Genomic DNA, 20,537 nt, shown 5'->3' on the forward strand with positions numbered 1-20,537 from the left:
TATAGATCTATTTATCAATGCATTTATTTAATCGAATCATGTCTAAACTTGAGACTGATATCAATAGTTAATAAAGATGCTTGGTAAATTTACATAAGCCTTGTTGTGGATTTAATCTGATTATAAGATGTCAATGAATTAGTGCCCATTGGAATCTTTTCATTTTATCCTCATTTTACGTGACTTATATTATTTCAGTTACGTTTGAAAATTTGCCTTTTTTGAACTGGTAATGAAGCACTGCCTTTCTTTACAAACAGGTTGTCAATGTTCCTTTTTCCAGTACATAGGTTATTTTGTAAATGAAAAAAAAAATATTTTAAAAATTCGCTATATATATATATATCTTAGTAAATACAATATTTACATCAACACAAATTAAAACATTAATATATCTGTAATGGAGATATTTGAATCTATTTATGTAATTTTTTCATTAGTTGTTTGCGAGAGACTTCAGTTTTAACTATATAATAAACAGGATTGCAATTCTACCTGAGGAAAACGAAAGTTAAAATAAAAATGATCGTATCAAGTAGATTCGTTTGATACACAACAAATTTTCTTTTTACTACAGTCTAAAAAATGCAATCCTTTAAATTCTTTAATGTTGGTTGTGAAATAGAGAGAAATAAACTACAGTATGATCAATAAATACACATCTTAAAGAAGTTTTCGATTGTTTTTTTAAAGTTCGAGAAATATGCAATATTGAATGTAGAATAACACAGCGAAGTGTTTTGTGTAAAAGTTTAGAAACTGATCGTAAGGTTAGCAATTTAAAAAGAAACAAGTGTACCTTAACAAGAGCACGTTAACATTGATTCGCTACAGAAAAAAAACCATTAAAATTGTAAAAAGCTATATATTTTAAAACTTTTAAAAAATTATATCTTAATATAAAATTATCAATTTTATTACTGGATTGGAAATATTTTCCATATTTTGAATGTTTCATATTGAGAATTGTATTCTTTCTGTCTGAAATTATCTGAGTGTATACCATGTGTCCAATGCAACGTGTTATTATATTCTTGTGTGATACATCTGAACGACAAAACTTGAAATTGAATTTTTGTGGGATTTTGTTGTCAATTCTGATAGAACTGCATTTTGTGAAGAAGTAAATAATACTAAGTACATATTCTTTGTAAACATGGTGGTTTCATCAATGTGACATTCATTTACTCTCAGTAGATTTTCTTTCATCGCTATGTTTTGAGTTGACTTATACGAATGTATGTGTACATACGTCTGATACAGCGTGCTCTTAAGTAGTAATTAACATCTTTAGGAATTGAGAGAGGTTTGACTCGCTGTGCAATTACGCAGTGCTTCAGTCAGCTAAAGGTTCGGACGCCGTTCAAACTGACCGTCAGTGGTTGTTGCTAGTCACAAGATTCACCAAGTCATACTATATACATAACATAGGTGGATACTTACGGGTTTTGCAACTTCTTAGCCTAATTGGTAAGTGATTTTTTCTCTCATATTGTTTGATATGTAATGAGTTTTCTTTCCTCAAGTTGCAAATTGCGGTGTTTTAGGGCTGAATGGGTATCTTGCAAATAAGAATATATTTGAAAAGATCAATGAGCGCTGGAAGATATGTTTTAGCAAATGATAACGTTTGTTATTTGAATAAAAATAACCCTTCAACAAAATTTTATTTTATATCTGATTTGAATAATATTCTGCATACAAACAAAAAAAGACTCTGATTATTTAAATGATTGCTTAAATGTTCAATAATAATACTTTATCAAATTATACTTAATTGTATTTGCTAATGTCGGATAGTTTAGAAAATGGCTATCCTTATATCTGGGCTTAATAGCATCTAATTTAAATAATCAATACATCATCATTAAAACAAGATTCACAACCAATCCGACGTGAGATACAGGTGCGTGTGCTTAAAGGAACAAATCTCAAATGTATTTCTTGATCTAAATGTCCATAAAAAATAGAAAAGATTGATGTAAAATATTCATGTAAATTCGTTTCCATTCAATGATATCAAAAGTGAAATTAGAGATTACGAACATAAATTGTTTTCCATTTCAAGAAATGAATAACTTTCGACAGTTGTATGGTGATAGTATATTGGTACAAAGCTACTCGTCCAGGTAAGGATTATTATTATAACAAACCAAGCGCTATAACATGCACTGTACATTGTGTATGATTGAACCATGCCAACTTTATCAATATCTGACATGACAATATCATTGTCCACTTAACACGTAATTATGCATAGATCGTGTATATGCCAATCAAACTGGTGACATACTTGTTTGAAGATGGTCATTCTTTCCAAATGAGTTGATAATCGATCTTATCATTCAAACCTGACATGTCCTTTAATGTATATACAGTGTTTGCATGACCATGCGGAGTTTTATTTCTTGATAACAAATACAACTAATGTTACATTTTTATATGGTAATTCTCGCTTTCAGATATCGGCGTTTGCTACAAAATATGTTTTAATTTTTTGTAAATATTCTGAGATAATGAATATAATAATTCGTAGTGCCATTTTCTCTCTTTGATTTAGCTTATCTTTCAGTATCGTACAGGACAGCTTCTGTTGTTCTCTGGAACCTTAGCTTTAGTATGTAATGTTGATAATCAAGTTTTATATGGATGTTGTCCATACTTCATTAAAAAATGTGCAATTCATCATTTTTAACGTATTTGTATTGATCAGAAGAGATAAATAAATTAAGAGACAAGCTTACCCCGAACATAAAGGATACTGACTGTTTGGATGAATAATGATCGTCTCAAAACATATGTAATTACATACAAAAATATTAATATCCGTTTTTGGTAGACTAACGATACAAAACAGAGCTTAATGCATGTTTATGTCTCTCGCTTGAAAAGTATGTAAAATACGTTCTTAAGTGTTTTTTCTCTGAATATAAGATGAACTACTTGATATTCAAGACAGGAAGATAACAATAAAGAATCTAATAAATTATATCAATCAAGTTGCAGGTTATTCAGGAAGTCAAAATGAAAATTTACAAATTATTCCCTATCTTGGCATAAAAATGGAATGCGTTTCTGTGTTGTAAACTTCCGTATTGAATTTAATTTTATTCTCGGCTTAATTATTTAGTACATAAAATAATGTCATTTAGATAACTAGGGCGTACCTGAGGCGAATCGAGTTGGTACACGAACTCTACCTTTCAACAAACATCTAGAAGTCAGGATGACAAATATGGCGACAGAGTACCTTATTACCACAACGATGTGAAGGAAATTTATATTATTTAATTGTTGGTTTCAAGTTACCGGATTCACAACAGTTGAAGCGCTGTCTGCATATCCCCTTAAGGCTATGGGTAGGGGTGCCAGGTTTAATAATACGAATCTATTTTATTCTGAGGACAATCATCATCTCCACTTTCTGATAGACACAAGTAGTAAAAAACATTCATTACAAACACTAACTTAATGATAACTTTGTATTCATTTCATTTCAGGTTGCAGACTAAAACGTTTTATGTGTTTTTCAGACATAAACTGTTTGAATTAAGATTATTTTATAACAGGAAGATCTATACAGACACAAACAATTCTCTTCTGCATTGAAAAGTGCATTATGTAAAATAAATTTTGCCAATGTAATTATGATTTTTTGTTCATGTCAACTAGATTGATCCTCAACAGATCTTTATTATTGTAAAATTTGTCTGATTATGTTAAAAATTAATATCAAAAGTAGAAATAAGATATAAAATAGCTTAATAGGAAAGTGTTAATTTATTTCTTTATTTATCTATCATTTAGGAGAGGATCAGTCATATTGTTCAAAGTTCTATTCGCCAATTCTGTTCAGATTTACACTTGTTTAATTATTTCTTATTTCTATTTTACTATTCAGAAAGTCTAAATAAGTTATAGAATTAATTCAATATGTAATTGCCTAATGTTATCATTCGATATGTGCATTCGTCGTTAAAACATTTTCGCATTTCATATATGGAACAAGTCACGTCAAATACAAATAAGTTTTGTTTATCATCAAACAATTCATCCATTTATGTCTAACTACAAATTACGTTCAACAACGAACGGGTAATTACACATCTTTTAACATGCAATGTTAGATACACAATAGATATCTTTAAAAGTTCATTGTCTTAAACTAAGCAAAGTTAGCAAACTGATGAATTGGTCAAATATAAAGAGTGTCGCTTTTCAAAATAAAGTAATAACATAAGTTAAGATGGCGATCTGGATAATCACATTCAGCAGCTTAAATTTATATCAATAAATTATTACTAGATACTTTATTTGATTGACAGGTCAATTAAGTGCCTTTGAATATTTGTAAACTATGTTTTTTATCAAATAACCAATTTCCTTTAACTCAAAGTTTAAAGTTATCTTCAACATTTGTATACGTGATACAACCGACTAGATATATCGACTCACTTGTGTAAGCGTTATTAGAATAGCAATACATCAATAAGGAACTTATGAAACCAAAGTATTCCTGTCATTTCTAAAATTTCATATTGAATATGTATTAGAAGCCAACGAACGAAGAACCGTCATTTCCAGTCTTGTGATCCACAAATTGTTGGAAATGAAGCGGAAACTCAGAGAAAATTGAGCAGTCATATATAATATCGGTTGTACCAATGCCTAGAGCTAAAAGATTTACCAAGAATAGAATGGATCCAGCCTGGGATACTCGTCTGGTAAACTTCTAAGCAAAGGACACATATACACATAGGATTCTGTCTGCATCCCCATGGTGATATCACTGTATAGCTTACTTTTACTCATTCGATTAAACGTAAAGACAAATAAGACAACTCGTTTGCTATGGTCCCTGATATTTATCATTCCACACTGACCATCATAATATGCCTGTCAACAGTTCCACGCGCGCAAAATGGAAAGTCGGATACTCTATACGTGTAAATATGTGAAGCACCAATGGTAAGGCACCTCTCAGCGATCGGGAGCAGGTCATGGGCTGGTGAAGCCGGAAACTCAACGTGTGAATCGGTTTGTGGAAACAAAGCATTAAAACTCAGGGGGTGGGGCTAGTTAACCAGATAAGAAATCCAGTAGCCACGCATTTATCATAGAGTAACTTAAACATTAATATTTTCCCAAACAGTGATCATCGAGGGTTTGTGGTAGTCGGTTGTGAACGGATAGGAGGTGTCCGTTGGTTGATCAAGTTATCGGATCCCCATACCTACGGCATCAGACTACGAGTGATCCCTTCACTACTCCGCTACATTGACAGTTCAGTATACACATGTGCAGACAGTCATGGACCCTTACCACTATTCAGGTTGGTGTTCTTTATTTTTCCTTTTCCTTTGTAACCCGTGCCATATGATATTGACTTAGTTTTCACACTTTGGGGATCGGGTTATGAAACCTGTTCTTTTACATTTTGTAGGTGGGACATTTCAGCGGTTTCATTTTCAGTAGCCCTCTTCACAAATGGATGTCATATAGCGATACGATTTCTCATAGTCTACATATAATTTATTCTGGTGATTTTATCCGAAAAACATCTTATTGATTCAAACTTTAATATATTTTTTTCCAAATCCTGTCTGTAAATCGGCATAAATTATCAAAATAAAGTTTTCAATTAGGTAATAATTTTCTTACAATTTCTACGTATCTATTTGCGTATCAGCTGTCAGATATGAAATGAAATGAATAACGAATGATATGTCATGTCAGATATATTGTTATGATTTAGACATATATAATATGAAAATAAATCTATATTGATGATATGATTGTAATACTGTCGAGAAGGTAGGCATGTTTATTACAAGAGTAAACAGTCAGAAATTGACTAAAACGATATTGGGTAAGAAAGTAAACAGAAGACTGTTTATAAATTAATCCTGTTTGTCGAGCTACTATTAGTGAACTCAGTCAATCAGACTATTATAATAGGCAGCAAACCACCCTTACTGTACCGCTATCAAGTGGCCTGTATGCGCGACGTTTCTTATTTTCTGTCTGGTCGTAAAAGGGGAGACGTTAAGCCATGCTGAAGGAAATGTCAAGAAAATGATAGGCTGTGTTGCGATTTCATTCCATGTGTTGTATTTATGTTGATAAATCTTCGATCACATGGCTGGGTCTTCGTCACATTAGACCCCTAAAGTGTAATCGTTATCAAGGAACCACTATTCTAAAAACCAGGTGTTAAAATTCTAAAAATATATAAAAGTCACTTAAATACAGGCCGCCTCAATCTTCGGACCTGGAGCTGATTCACACAGCAATTTATTGTTGATACCATCGTTTAACCTAAACTTTCAGAAATTGTAATTATTTATCAAGGCAAAGAATACACATAGGAGTTAAATTCAGTGTTGTAATAAACAGTGCTATAAAACGAATATAAATTGGTCTGGTAAGTAAATTTTACTACCTATTTGACATTTCATTATTAAGCGATCTCGTCTGGTATACATGTGGAATCTACCATTTAAATCATTATCTATGAAAATAAAATCTGGCCCACATTGTCTGCAATGTATTGGTCATATGGCCAATCGGTGTATGCCTCTGTTTGATCGTTATCTGTTATCATTCCATCTTGTCATTAAGGCTTGTGACCTCATTCAAATTGGATGTTATTCTAAATCATTTGTCAATTTCTGGTTGTGATCATCAAAGCCCTTCAACCTGTATTGAACTGATTTCCAGCGGTCTCGTCTTGCAGATTAACTGAACTGCATTAACCCGATTTTATCTAGACAGAATTAGATATAAACGTTGGTAGGATATAAATTGTTTTTCGCGCTATTGAATATACATCTTGTATATCTTACACCGCCAGATTCTGGGATTTAATTTCAGTGACTAAAACCCAATCTGGAAATGTCAAGTAAAGAAAGAAAACTGAAACACGTCACTCTGTTTGAATTTATATCGCGACTGAGTTAATGTTTGCATGTCCTAACATATAAATCAAATATCTTATAATAAATATTTCATCATGAAAATGTGGTTCAATACATTTTTGACAAATTCCTCCTTAACATTCAAGTACCTTCATAAACATATGTTTATTTGAACGAAATATTGGTGTGGGTGTTTGTTGGAAAATATTTCTCACGCTTTTCATTGAAATAAAATTACAAGTTATTCAAACGATAAATACTTTACCCGTAATATTTTAAAAAGTGTATCAGATAACAAGTAAAAAAAATGTAGAGATTTTAAAATGTACTGTATTTGACATATTGTCATATGTGTACGTACGCTGTTTAACCTGACACTGTGTGAAGAGGATATTATTTTTACATGAATAACGAAAATATCTAAATTTCTGTTATAGACAATTACGTTGTAAATGATTTCACAAAGTTAAAACATTCTTATGTATTTATATAAATGGTATTGACAGTAATTCATTAATAAAACAGATGAACATGTTAACTACTTTATAAGTTTGATATCTGTATGTACAATTCATATATATTTATTAAATTTGTAAAGAATGACATATTAATTATAAATAAAATCCTATGGCCAAAAGTTGAGAACCTGAGTACCTCTATATAAAATCATTTTATAGTTGACATATAATATCACTACATTCTACTCATTTGTCTAGATATATTACAGCATCTGGCATCGTTTATTTTGCCATAGAGTATAAAAGACGATCCATTTTGTTACTTAATTCGAGGTGACATTCTATATAGTTTACACTTAATATCCCTTTTCCATAACATTTGATAAAAAGATAAAATAGAAGACGTGTTTCTTATACAATAGATTAATGAACATTATATGTTAAATAAAAAAAGCAGTTTTATAATCCTATTTATATTTTCTCAGGACATATCCTTTTTAACCTTTATTTATACTTGTATAAAACGTAGTCAGTGTAGACTGAAAGACTCACGGCACATTTCTATACAATGTACTCTAACGTTTAGATACTCCTGTCATTATCTATAAAATACAGTTTCCAATAATTCCATGAAATCTCTATATTTCATCAATTTGATTTGTTCAAATGTAGATTATTTTCCTTATAATAACTACCACTTCAAGGAATACTTCTCCCCGACTGGGTGGCCATTTTTAAATATAAATACGAAAAAGACATATATTTGATAGTTTTGCGATCTGGGTGAGGTCTATTATTTACGTGTATAAAAAGATGGTGATGTGATTTGCGGATAACACACGGGGTTTTTAACAGTCTGAAATACTTAGTAGAATAACATCATTGTGTTTCCTACACTTAAGGTTGCAAATCAATGTGCTACTGTTCAGAGTGTATGGAAGAAAAAGACGTCATCAACGGCACGCATAATTCAATTTCAATGTCCTTTCTAACCTTTTTTAATAATAATAATATATAATAATAATAAAAATTAGATGATAGCTTTTCAAACGTAAAAATGAAATCAGATTGTGCAGCTACACTTAGGTATGGAAATATTTATAATGCGAAAAAAAAACCATATGCATGTTTAGAACATCTATCTTTGCTGAAGTTTATCAGTGAAAACAGAAACATCAATTGATATTGATGTATATTGTAACATATTGTGTAACTTAAAACAAAAATGTTCAGCAATCAATGTATGAGTTATGCCAGACATATACAAGTTAAATGCTTTAAAAATAAAATAACTTTTTTGATTGTAAATGAACAACAAACTGTCCTCTAGGGAAGCTGTACACAAAAACGCTATTTATGTACCTATGGTGTAAACATGAGTGAGGTATTTGTGTCTCACTTGTTCTTGATTTAGCTCATAAATGCAATATCTATTGATGTATTAAATGGTTTGGAAACACAGTATCAATACAATTCACGGCCGCTCAATACACTAATGTTTATCTATTGAAAACAACAATATATATATTATGTCAATATACCGTCGTGTTCGCTGAGAGATTTGGCCACTTGAACACTTCCTCGCACCCTTCAATTCTTCCTGCCAAATCTAATGTTACACCGCCGTACAATGCCACACACACTGATATATCAACAGAACATGGTAGATCTCATTATAGTATTATGATATCTATAATTCTATTCTCTAGGAATTGACAGATTTTGAACATGCTAAGTGATAAATTACCTGTTGGTCGGCAGACTTCAAAGGCGTTAATGAGAAGTCTATAAGCATAATGTCAAGTGATTGACACTCGGGGATTATGTTTGCTCATACTAACGAAATAAATACATTGACAATGTTACTTTTTCTGAAACATTCGAAAATTGAGGACAAAATGATTACGGATGAAATACCACTGAACGGTCTGACGCGATAGGTGACAGCCGACGGTATGTAGCAGTGTAACTTCTAACTTTGGCACGGCAGCCTTTGTTGGTTTTTCTAGCCTTTTTCCATTCTAATGACCAAACTCGTTCATCATATTAGATCATTGACAAGGCAGTTGTTGATTTGATGAAACCAATTGTCGGTTGTCTTTCTGTCACATACTTTCTCGCCTTAAGTCGCCTGTACTGTTTCGCCAGTAAACCGACAATTATACTCAATCAAGGCTTAAAAGGGAACGGCATGGACAGCAACACTTTCTTTATCAATGGGTATCCTTTTCAACGGATAAATGAACAAATTGACATAGTATTCGTCCGTTACAATATTAACCATATGACATATATAACCTTCCATTTTTATCGAAGGAGTAGCTCAATCGATAAAGATTGTAAAATCACAAATAATAATGTTTCACTTTTTACAACACGACCTCCACTAGCTATATGAAACAAAAATATAATACACTTATATTCTAGAATATATTATAATATTCCCCTTATCAAATTCGTATATAAAAGAGTATTTCATCATGAGCTTTACATAAATATTGATGATTGCTTTGTCTATAAAAAATACTTTCGTAAAAATTAAGAAATTAATCAAATTGATATGTTTAAAATTTTAAATTCTTACTTAGTATGCTGCAAAATTTATCTTAATATACATTTTCATTAGTATGAATAAAATACATTACATATTAACAATTTCATACAGTAGAAAAAAATCTGTCTCTTCTGCAATATATCATGATGCATCCGTATATACAAATATTTATATAGTTTATGTATATAGCAAACCGACAATTAATTTCTGAGATATTATGCATAGTTTATAACATAAATATTAATTAATAAATCATTTATTTCGCTGATATTTAATTTATGTATATGCAATATTACTGAAGTAACGTTTTTATGCGTTGTATTTTTCCAAAAATTAAACACATTTTATTTTAGATAGTTAATATATTAATGATTTTAATATCTTTTTGAACAGTTCTACATATATAACTGTCAATTTGTAATTATAAACCAACAGAAAATAAGAATATAAGTCGTTTTGATTCTTTCCATTTGAAAACATTATCATAAATGTCCATAAAGTATTTGTATTTTGTACTTTTTTCTTTTCTTTAAACATATAGTTGATGCATACATCGAATACTTAGTAATGAATTTTCTATATTTTTCTTTCTTTCATTGATAATGCGTTTCAGATATAAAATATCATACACACGTATATCAATATGTGTATGTGTAAAGTTTTTAATTGAATATTTTTATTAGGTATTAGACATAATGATACATAGTTGGTATATTTATCTATTATCTCTCATATTCCAAATATATATATCAGCCCGTTTATTTTAAAAAAGTTAAATGAATATGCTTTACACTTGAAAGAAATGTTTAAATATATTATCAAAATATATTTTATGAAATAATATAATATATCTACAACCTAATTGCCAATCATTATTCACGTAATTACAATATGTGGATTGAGGAACCGTTTTCTAAAATTTGCTATTGGGCTTAAAACGAACATAAGACGAAAGCAATTAATTTGCTTGGCATTGATTCTATCCATGCATACTGTGTTTCTAAAGAAATGGCATATTCTATAATATATGCTAATAACCTGTGGCGCCAAAGACATACTTATCCCTCGCTGTGTATCATAAATCATACACATCGTGTGCACGTGAGCACTGATTGCTTATGAAGTTATTAATCCAAATGCATACAAAACACAACAAATATTCTCTGTCTGTGGTCCTCTCATAAACCTTCATTCTGTATTTAAATGCATCCTCCAAAACAACACATTCTTGGAAAGTTTGATTTGTTCCAGCATTTGATACTTTTGAATTTCAAACAAAAGCACTGTTATGTACAAAATGAATTTGTGTGAATTTGGAATGTTTGTAAATACAATATGTGGTTGATGGCTATTGCATCTGGCCTTGTATGCGTTTTGATTTCGGGTGTTACATTATGAACGTATGTGGATTAGCTACAATGGTCCCTCGAGGTCTCAACCTCGGCTGTGAGTAATCTACATCAAAGACGTATACTCGAATACTATCTGCCCAATGATGTTAATTATTGAAATATCCTTATTCTGGTCGATGCTTGAGGAAATGTTCCAATTTTATCATTCTATAACTTTAATATGACCCTTTCACTTGGCCCATCATAAGCGATGATAAGGTAGCCCACCCAGGCTGGCGAATCCACTACAGACAAATCACGGCGTCTTGTGAACTTAGCTTACAATATAACTGGGATGCTAGTGGAAAAACGCAGCAGGGCTTCGGATATTATGGGATGTACTAGACTTAAGGTATATCTAGAAATTTTAACTAATCTTTCATTTATATTTTAATGCATTTTCTCATTAAATGGCAGTAACAATCTTCGTTGGTGGTTGGTTCGTCTGAAGTGTAAGCATACCTAGAACTAGTAGCTCTTTTTAGTAAATCAATTCATTTTGACAAGTATTTGCAGAACCTGCATCTTTTTTATTTTATGTTTTCCTGTTGAAATACTGCAGCAATGAAGTAGCTTGAGTACTTGCAAAGAGGTATGCGACGTTTGCTCTTAGAAGTTCAGGAGAGTGGATCTTTCAATGTCCCGACATTTTCCTAGAAATCATATAAAACAGATCCGGCAGAGGCATGCTTGATAACTTGGAGATCGTCCATGATAGTAAAACGATGACACATATATTCGTATTCGGTGTGGGCGTTTATAGTATACTTAAAATAGTTGGCAATAAAATATTTGTATATATTGATACCGGTAAAATCGACACTGTCTAGATTGTGTTGGTATTGAGTTGAATTTCCGCCTGTATCAGTCCTTTTAAGTCAGCAACCTTATATAAAATGCGCACTGCATACGCCTTCATGAAATGAAATCATTATAATAATTTGTTGTTTGTATCTTTCCTAGAATTTATACAATCTGTCAGTCATTATCGAACACTTCACAATACCGGCAATACTAACATTGCCATGTTGCCATGTTGGTATTTTCTTGATGTTTATCGACCTTTGTATATTTGTTTACAATTTAATTAGATCTGAGAACACATTGCACGTGAACCCCAAGACAACTTTGATTTGCAACTGACACTAAAATGATATCTAAATTTTCCACATAAAGATTCAATCGACACATGATGCCACTTTGTGTTGAAATAATTTGACTTTTGAAATTCTTACAGGCATTAGTTTATTCATCGCACTTTCATCAGTATCTCCTTAATACATTGAAAACAGAAACACTAAAATACAACCTGTCTAAAGGTGCATGATTGGACATCCCATTCTCTAATTTTGATTGATCAATGCTATTCCGTAGATCTAAACTGTGTTTCTTTTTACAAGATTGAAGAAAAAGAAATGAAATTAATTGCTTGTTTCCGACTTTGTAACATTCTGTTATAATTGAATTTAAATGAGATGTTCAGATTCTTTTTTGTCGTTAAAGTCACTTTTGTGTTCGAATGATGATAATCGTTTTTGTACTTCTTTCTTTGATGCCATGTAAAACAAATTTTAAGCCGGGAAGGAGGGGGGAAGTATTTAGAAAGTTCACTATTGCATTTTGAAACTGACATTATCTTAATCATTTTTTTATATTTTTTTTTTTTTTTTTTTTTGTGATTTTATGTAGCATTGATGCATTTCTGTTCAAGTTGTATACAATATGACATCCAGTAGAGTCAGATATTCAATGTCATGGACCCCTATTGAAATTAAGCTCATTTTTTAGTCGATGCTTTAGTTGTATCATAAATACATTAATAAGATGGATGAGCTGTAGTAAGAAAGATGATATAAAGACATTATTGGATATTTTTTGATATTCTATAAAAATACCGAATCATCTCTTTCCATAAGTACAGGTAAAATTAAATCATACTTTTTTGTTTTCTGTTTATTTGAAATACGAAAGTCACCATACCCTTCTCTACATTTCATAATAATTGATAAATCGACATTCACATAACTGTCAAATATTTTATGAGAAACATAATTATGCAATGGACTACACTTTGATATCACATAAAGCTGTTTTATTGCATTTCACTCTGATGAAATGTAATATAACAGAACGATCGGTCAATAAACTCCCGATTACAGGTAAAACGCGTGTGGAGGACGTCTTTCAGCACCTGGATGTCTGTAACATCATTCAGAGATCATACAGACTCTCAGTCAATATATTGATCTATATATCAATGAGTGGAATGATATAAGCTCGATCAAATAAATATAGTGTATTGAAGCGGAGTATTGAAACTTCGATGTTGTTTGGGATGTGGATGTGAAGACTGTACAATAGACACACTAGTGAATATAAGTTAGAATTAGATATAGTAGGACCACGCACCAGTACAACAAGAAACTTTCTACCTGCCCACCCTTTTTGCAAAGGTATTAATACATCCTACTGGGTACTTTATACTGCTAATCAGTGGCACTCAAAGAAACAATGTACTCATTACGGTTTGTTCAGTAAGTTTAAACATACTAATTGAGCTTATTGTGCTGTACGTTACTTTCAAAGCATCGTTATTTTCGTGCTTTATTTAAACCTCGTTACAATGCCGTTATGTAAAAAGAATAGACAGCTGTGAAATGTGATATATGTATAGGAACAAGGTGCAACAGGTATTGATACACCAGGGAGAGGATGGAGATATTCTAATGGACAGTAAATGAGATCGAAAGTGACATATTGAGGTTCAAATCATATAATCTTTGGAATGGAACACAACAAATAGCTGTTCCTTATATAAAATATTTTTCAGGAATGATTTTTAACAAATATGCTCAGCTATTACAATGTCAAGACAGAAATCAACTCTGTAAATAAATGTAAAAATAATTACCATAGAATACACATATTATTCTTCCCTTAAGCGAAATGATATAGTTTACAATGGCAATTTGTTCTATACACACAAACACACACCCGTATGCAGCATTGCTACAGCACATCAACAGATTTATCACATATATCTAAAACATATTGAAAAAAATGATTGTTTTTATACCAAACTACATATTGTTCTTAAGATAGCATAAGAACTAAATACATTTTACTACTACATCATAACTTATATCAATTCAAAATATAAAATCGTACATATGATTCATATATCCATAGCACCATTTAATACAAATTTATATAAGATACAGCAGACCCCAAAAAATGAATTAGTCTGCATCATACAGCTGTTTCGTCAAAAGACAATAGATCAAATTAGCAAGGTGGAAATATAAACTCTCAGCTGTTCGAGAATCTTTAAAACCATGTCTATTTAATAAATCAGATAAAATTGTGTGTGTGTGTGTGTGTGTGTGTGTGTGTGTGTGTGTGTGTGTGTGGAAATGCTAGAAAATATGTCACAGTAGTCAATGTGGAAGTATGTGAGGCAGAAATAATAAGAACTTTTTTTTTTTAATTTAAACAAAGTGTGACCATTCTTACTTTTTAAATTTGATGTTCTTTATATGCAAATAGAACAAAACAGCGACATATTCTAATATTCTAATATAGCATAGCTTGTCTAAAAGAGTAAAAAACATCAACAGGTTTATATTTAGCTCACTTTAAGATTCTTAATATTTTGCTATGTCTGTATTATAACTCCAAATTTGGTTTTGGCTCTATATCGTCATGTCCTGTCATAGCGAACATAAGGTCCGGGTATTTTCACATTTTAATGTGTAAATATATAATGGGTTTCTCACTCATATACACTACAGGCATATATCAATGCTGAATATTCCGTTTCAATGTGTCACTGCATCGAGTTGGTGTCATTACTAACAAAAGGGACTATATATACCTTTTTGCAGCTCTGTGATTGGCTTAAACAAAATGAATGTATTTTGATCTCAAAATTACCACGACATCTGTTTTATCCCATGCATACCGGTTGAAATACATATAAATATCTATATCATGCGTTGTGTTCTTTTCACTTCTGATTTTGTTGACGTTTTGACAAATGGGCAAATATGAAGTATAATTTGAAAGGTGGTGTTGATGAATCCAACAAAATATCCTTTTCACAGATAAATCACAGCACAAAAAATTCCATAATCCTGTTGATAGATGTTTCATTCTGTCCCAAATGATATGGACATCCATGCATCATATCTTTCCCATTGATACTTGACAGGTAATAAAATTCATAATGTTATCTCTATCTTATAGACAATAAGTAGACTTTACTTATTATCAAATCACTTTTAGCATATGATTTGCATTTGATAACGAGTTGTATGCATAGATCGTTTGAAGCACTTTGATTATACAAAATTAATGACAAACAAGAACGCCAAACATATCCGATAAAAAAATAAGATTGGAGATTTGCATCCAATTATTGAAAAAAAAACTTTTTGAAATACAGATATTATTAAAATCATTCTTTTTTTATTGGCCTAGAATATAAAATAAGCTTTAATAGGAAAAAATAATTCAATGTTGCAAACTTGCTTTATATGATGTGATTTTCCCTCATATTATGATAAAGTTAATAGTTGTGATGAATAAGTATATTGAAATATGATTTAAAGTACATTGTCTGGCCTAAATAGGTACCACCTTTTCCTGTTCATGTCTTCTCATTCCCAGTCGAGATAAATATACATTACACATCCCTTTGCTTGCGTCGATCAAAGGGATTTCGGCAACGGATGAAAAAATAACTAAACGCAAGCGAGAGGTATTTGTGCAAGTAACAATTTGGATCTTTGTATTCGATGAAGTGCATAGTTCCGCTTGGATGAGTTTAAAGCAGTATATCTAAGCATTCACTACATAACAATGGATTAGTTGTCGTGACTTTTTTTACCTTTTCAAGTGCCAATCAGGGTATTCCATATCTGGACAGGTATAATCTTAGGGAACCTATGTGGCTTGAACACTGTTTCATTGAGTGAAATAAAAGGTATGAATAAAGTCACAGATAAAGTTTTTTTTCATAAATGTTATATCAGCAGGAAAAACACTCAACACAACGTTCGTGTATCGTATCTTTTGAAAATACAAAACGACAATGTGGTATTTCTTCACAGTAAGTAAAGCATTGTATCGGGAATCTATCTATACCTACGCACACACACACACATATATTTATATATATCACTACAAATCTAAAAAAGATATTTTACTTTCTATTTCTTTCTTGTAAAGAAACGAATTTAGACCACACACTTTGGGTAATGCTTTACTCCTTATTCTTGTCGACATGTGAGAAAAAACTGGTTTGGTTTGATAGCTTCGCCTTAAAAATACACCTGCCTGCTAATTAAAGTGTTGTGTTACAAACCCGTGGGTACGTGGTTCATAATTTAAACGAATAATCTACAATCCTGGCCACACATTTTTTTCTCATTTCAATTATTACTGTAGTCAACGCCAAACGAGGCTCTGCGATCATTAGGAGACGCTCTTTGGCATATCGTATAACGCTAAATACACAAGAATCCTAAGCCCCCAAAAGCTAAAAGGCATTGAATTTCCTTAAATGGTTTAGTTTGATTTCATCTGTAAACCAACAAGAATCGTGTAAAGGCCTTAATGCGTTTCCTTCTAAAATGCAATGTTCTCGTCAATAATCAAGCCCACTAAATTGACCAGAAGCGTGACTTCATATTGTCAACTTCAGAAGTCATTTAATTTCGGGAAAAATCTGAAAGCACACAATAGTATCAATTTCTCCATTACGGCATTGTATAAATAAAGCGCCATGAAAGGCGTAGAAATTAAGAAATTATAAAAAGACTTGTATCAATAGAATTAGGTGAAGTGAGATAGACATTTGTAGCTGTATATCTTAATATGATCATGTTTTGACAAAAAATAACTATGTGTATTGTTTTAGAATAGATACCTCGTATGAAATCATTTGTAGCTATTTATGGTAACATGTTGCATTCAGTGTTTAAACATGATCCTTCTTATTGAAAGTAGTCATACATAGTGAATATGTCAAATTCAATTCATACCTTATTATTATATAAACATATTGTAAATATATGAAAATATATATTACTCCCAATCCGAATTCATACAATCCAATGTAATAGAGAGTAAACCAACAAGCCCGCTATATAGATGTACACAAAAATATGAAATTATAAATTCCCGTGAGAATAAAAAAAATCCAGATTTCCTGGGAAATATATTACTAACTGCATACATACTGTTTCTTTTTTTTTTTTTTTTTTTTACTATGTTCTTAATCAATCTAGTTAATATATCAGAAATGTGATTTGGTTAGAAAAAACACAAATAACACTACGTTTAACTGGTTTATAGTTTAGCGTTATATTCTATTTTCCGTATGGACCCCTTGAAGAAAGATCCCCTTTAACATAAGTTATAAAATGTGGTTTGCATTGAGCAATTCTTCAAACCATTTGTAAAGGGTACATCACATACACACTATTGAAACTAAATCCCTCATATTCACCCAACAACTTTCATGGCTAGTGAATTTTGGTATGTAATCCCTTTGGTAACCACATGTCCCTTATAGAAATGATATTCGAGAAAATTAAATTTCATGGACAATTTCAAATTACTTTCGTGTGTTATGTTCCATTTCAAAGACAAGTTTATGACCTCTGTGAAGTTGATTTCTGCCAAGATGTTCACGGTGCTATGCAAATTTTCATTGATCTAAAGGATAGGTTTCAAATAAGTAAGTTATATTTTGATTATGCTTATCTAATATAAAATATATTTCGAACGTAAATTATTAAATGACCGTGATTATATTTTTCATATAAAGTGGACACGAACCTTGATACATTCATTTAAGTGAGACAGATGTCCTCAACATGAGGGAGATAAAAGGGACCCAGTAAATGTTTATGATAAGCAATATTTATACCAAAGGATGATAAACAAAATCTCAATTTCATCAACATTTTATTTCTCTTTTAAACACATAATGGTTGATGATTGAATTACAAATGAAAACATGGACTTGTCAGTATGTTTTTGTTTTATAAAACGGATCAAACGGTATCGTTACCTACACTAAAGCAGTTTTGTTTTCAAATATTTGAAATGACTGTTCATCTCGATGATGTTTGTTATTCATCATGCCTATGGTTTCGTTTGTTTCATGGAAAACAACATATCTATTTATATCTAGATAGCAATATCATTGTCATAATTATTTTCCAATAAACATTTTTTATCAAAATTATTGAAAGTGATAATTGGATAATGCTGAGTATCAAAGTGAGTGGTTTTACTACTATATGGTTTGCAATAGTTTCATAAACAGTAAGAATACTGGGAAAAAAACCTGTTTCAGACTAACGCTATATGTTTCTAATGGAGCATAGCATAACTTGGCGTGTGAAAAGGTGTTCAGCTGAGATCCATTATTTGTATTTACACGTTTGTGTGAAAACTTATAAAACTTTTAATACTACACTCTTCTCACGTTTCTTGCCAGGCTTTAAATCACGTGTTTTTTTAATTGACGAAATAAACCCTGAACAATATCATTATACTTAAATACTATCATCACGTCAAAATTATCAATGCTGTGTTGACACTCTTATATTTTAAAATTACGTTTTTAAAATCCATATTTAAACACATAATCTGACAACCATGTAGATTTTGTGATTTGATAGCTTAATATGAATTTGAAATAAGCCATAAATATAGCATATGATGTTTATTGATATAGAACATATTCACATAGTAAATATGACTTATGTATGTAAATAAGGCAAATGCATCACGATATATATATGTTGAATTCAAATAAAACTTCAAATCTTCAGCGGATAGTAAGTGCGAAAGGGCTGTATAAGCTGTACCTTCGTGACAAATATCATCCAGTGAAATAAACCTCATTTATGTTAATTTTGCATCGATTCAACAGGATGGAGATAATACGAGGTCAAAATACCAAAGTTTAGTCAAGTTAAATACCGATTTTACACACGAAATATATCCATTTATTTGAAACACTAGTAGGGGTAAATCGTTGGCCAAAGCTGCTGAGGAAGACAAGTCATGGATTCCAAATAAGGACGGCTACATCTGTTGCGTTAGTTATGCTGGCCTTTTTTTGTCTCGTCGACTGTGTGTGCGACAAATGGATCGCTCGACAAAAACAACATTGAGTGCATTTCAATAAATTTGATCTGACAAAAACATTAAATGTCCACAGAATGCATTACGTAAAGAAGACAGTTAAAATCTACCATCCGTGTAGTACAAGGGTACAATATCAGAGGGACTATCTATAACCTTGGCTGTGTGCACCTAAATACCGGTGTAATACATCCTCTCGTGTTTTCGACTGCACACAGAAGACAAGGAAATGAAATTTCGCAACTTGTTCGAAAGAAGTTTTGATGTTTATCAAAATTTGAAAGATGTTGATCATGGTACAAAATCTTGTCAAGTAGAACAAACATATGACTAAGAAAACAAAAATGAATAAAGAAACAGATTGTTTCTTCCTGCAGATTGGGAATAAATCATTTTGAAATCAATTTGATCATAAAATAACGTCATAAATGCTGCTAAAAATGGCATGTACAATGTAGTATTTCGATATCTAGTGTGTTTCACATGAGTTTTGATTGCTCCTTGTGTGTGAAGTTCGATGATTTATGAATGACATGATATGAATCTAGAACCACAAATTAAACCTGGGATAGATTTCCAAGATAACAAAAGGATTTTGATCATGTAAAATGCATGATGTTACTAATATACTTTATAATCATTGCAGTCAATATGAATTTGCTTAATAAAGTTTATTTATTCAATATACGTATAAAAGATTTATCAAAGTATTATGTATTTATCAAATATTACCATTCTTAAATCATTTTGTCGTGTTTTTATCTAATCCTGGATGTTTTTATCTATAAGCTGTAGCATTGCTCCTGATGTTTAACGACTACATGCATAGGTTGTTTGTTCTCTTACGGATTATATGGAGCAAGCACCTGTTCCTTGGGGATGTCGGATTGTGTGACTTTTATTTCAGAATAGTTAGTACTTTATGTTACCAACATCGATTTATCTAGTGAAACATGACACTATTAGGTGAGAGAAAAAAGAAAAAACAACTTGGACATCAATGACTACAAAGGCAAATTTTACCACAACCATGTTGCTTACGGCAACTATGTAC

General features: G+C 31.2%; 1 protein-coding gene across 1 annotated transcript in view; it reads left to right on the forward strand.

Moving 5' to 3' along the window:
* The first annotated feature begins 5,241 nt into the window (after positions 1-5,241).
* LOC132560038 (homeobox protein six1-like) overlaps positions 5,242-20,537 on the forward strand; it is a 43,384-nt gene continuing 28,088 nt past the window's right edge. Inside the window, exon 1 of the mRNA XM_060224696.1 lies at positions 5,242-5,332. Within this exon, the coding sequence (XP_060080679.1) occupies positions 5,311-5,332 (22 nt within the window). The 5' untranslated portion in view covers positions 5,242-5,310. The remainder of the gene's footprint in view (positions 5,333-20,537) is intronic.

This window comes from Ylistrum balloti, unplaced genomic scaffold, assembly GCF_031769215.1.
Source record: "Ylistrum balloti isolate Yb309-2 unplaced genomic scaffold, AGI_CSIRO_Ybal_v1 Utg371004, whole genome shotgun sequence".
Lineage (NCBI taxonomy): Eukaryota > Metazoa > Mollusca > Bivalvia > Pectinida > Pectinidae > Ylistrum > Ylistrum balloti.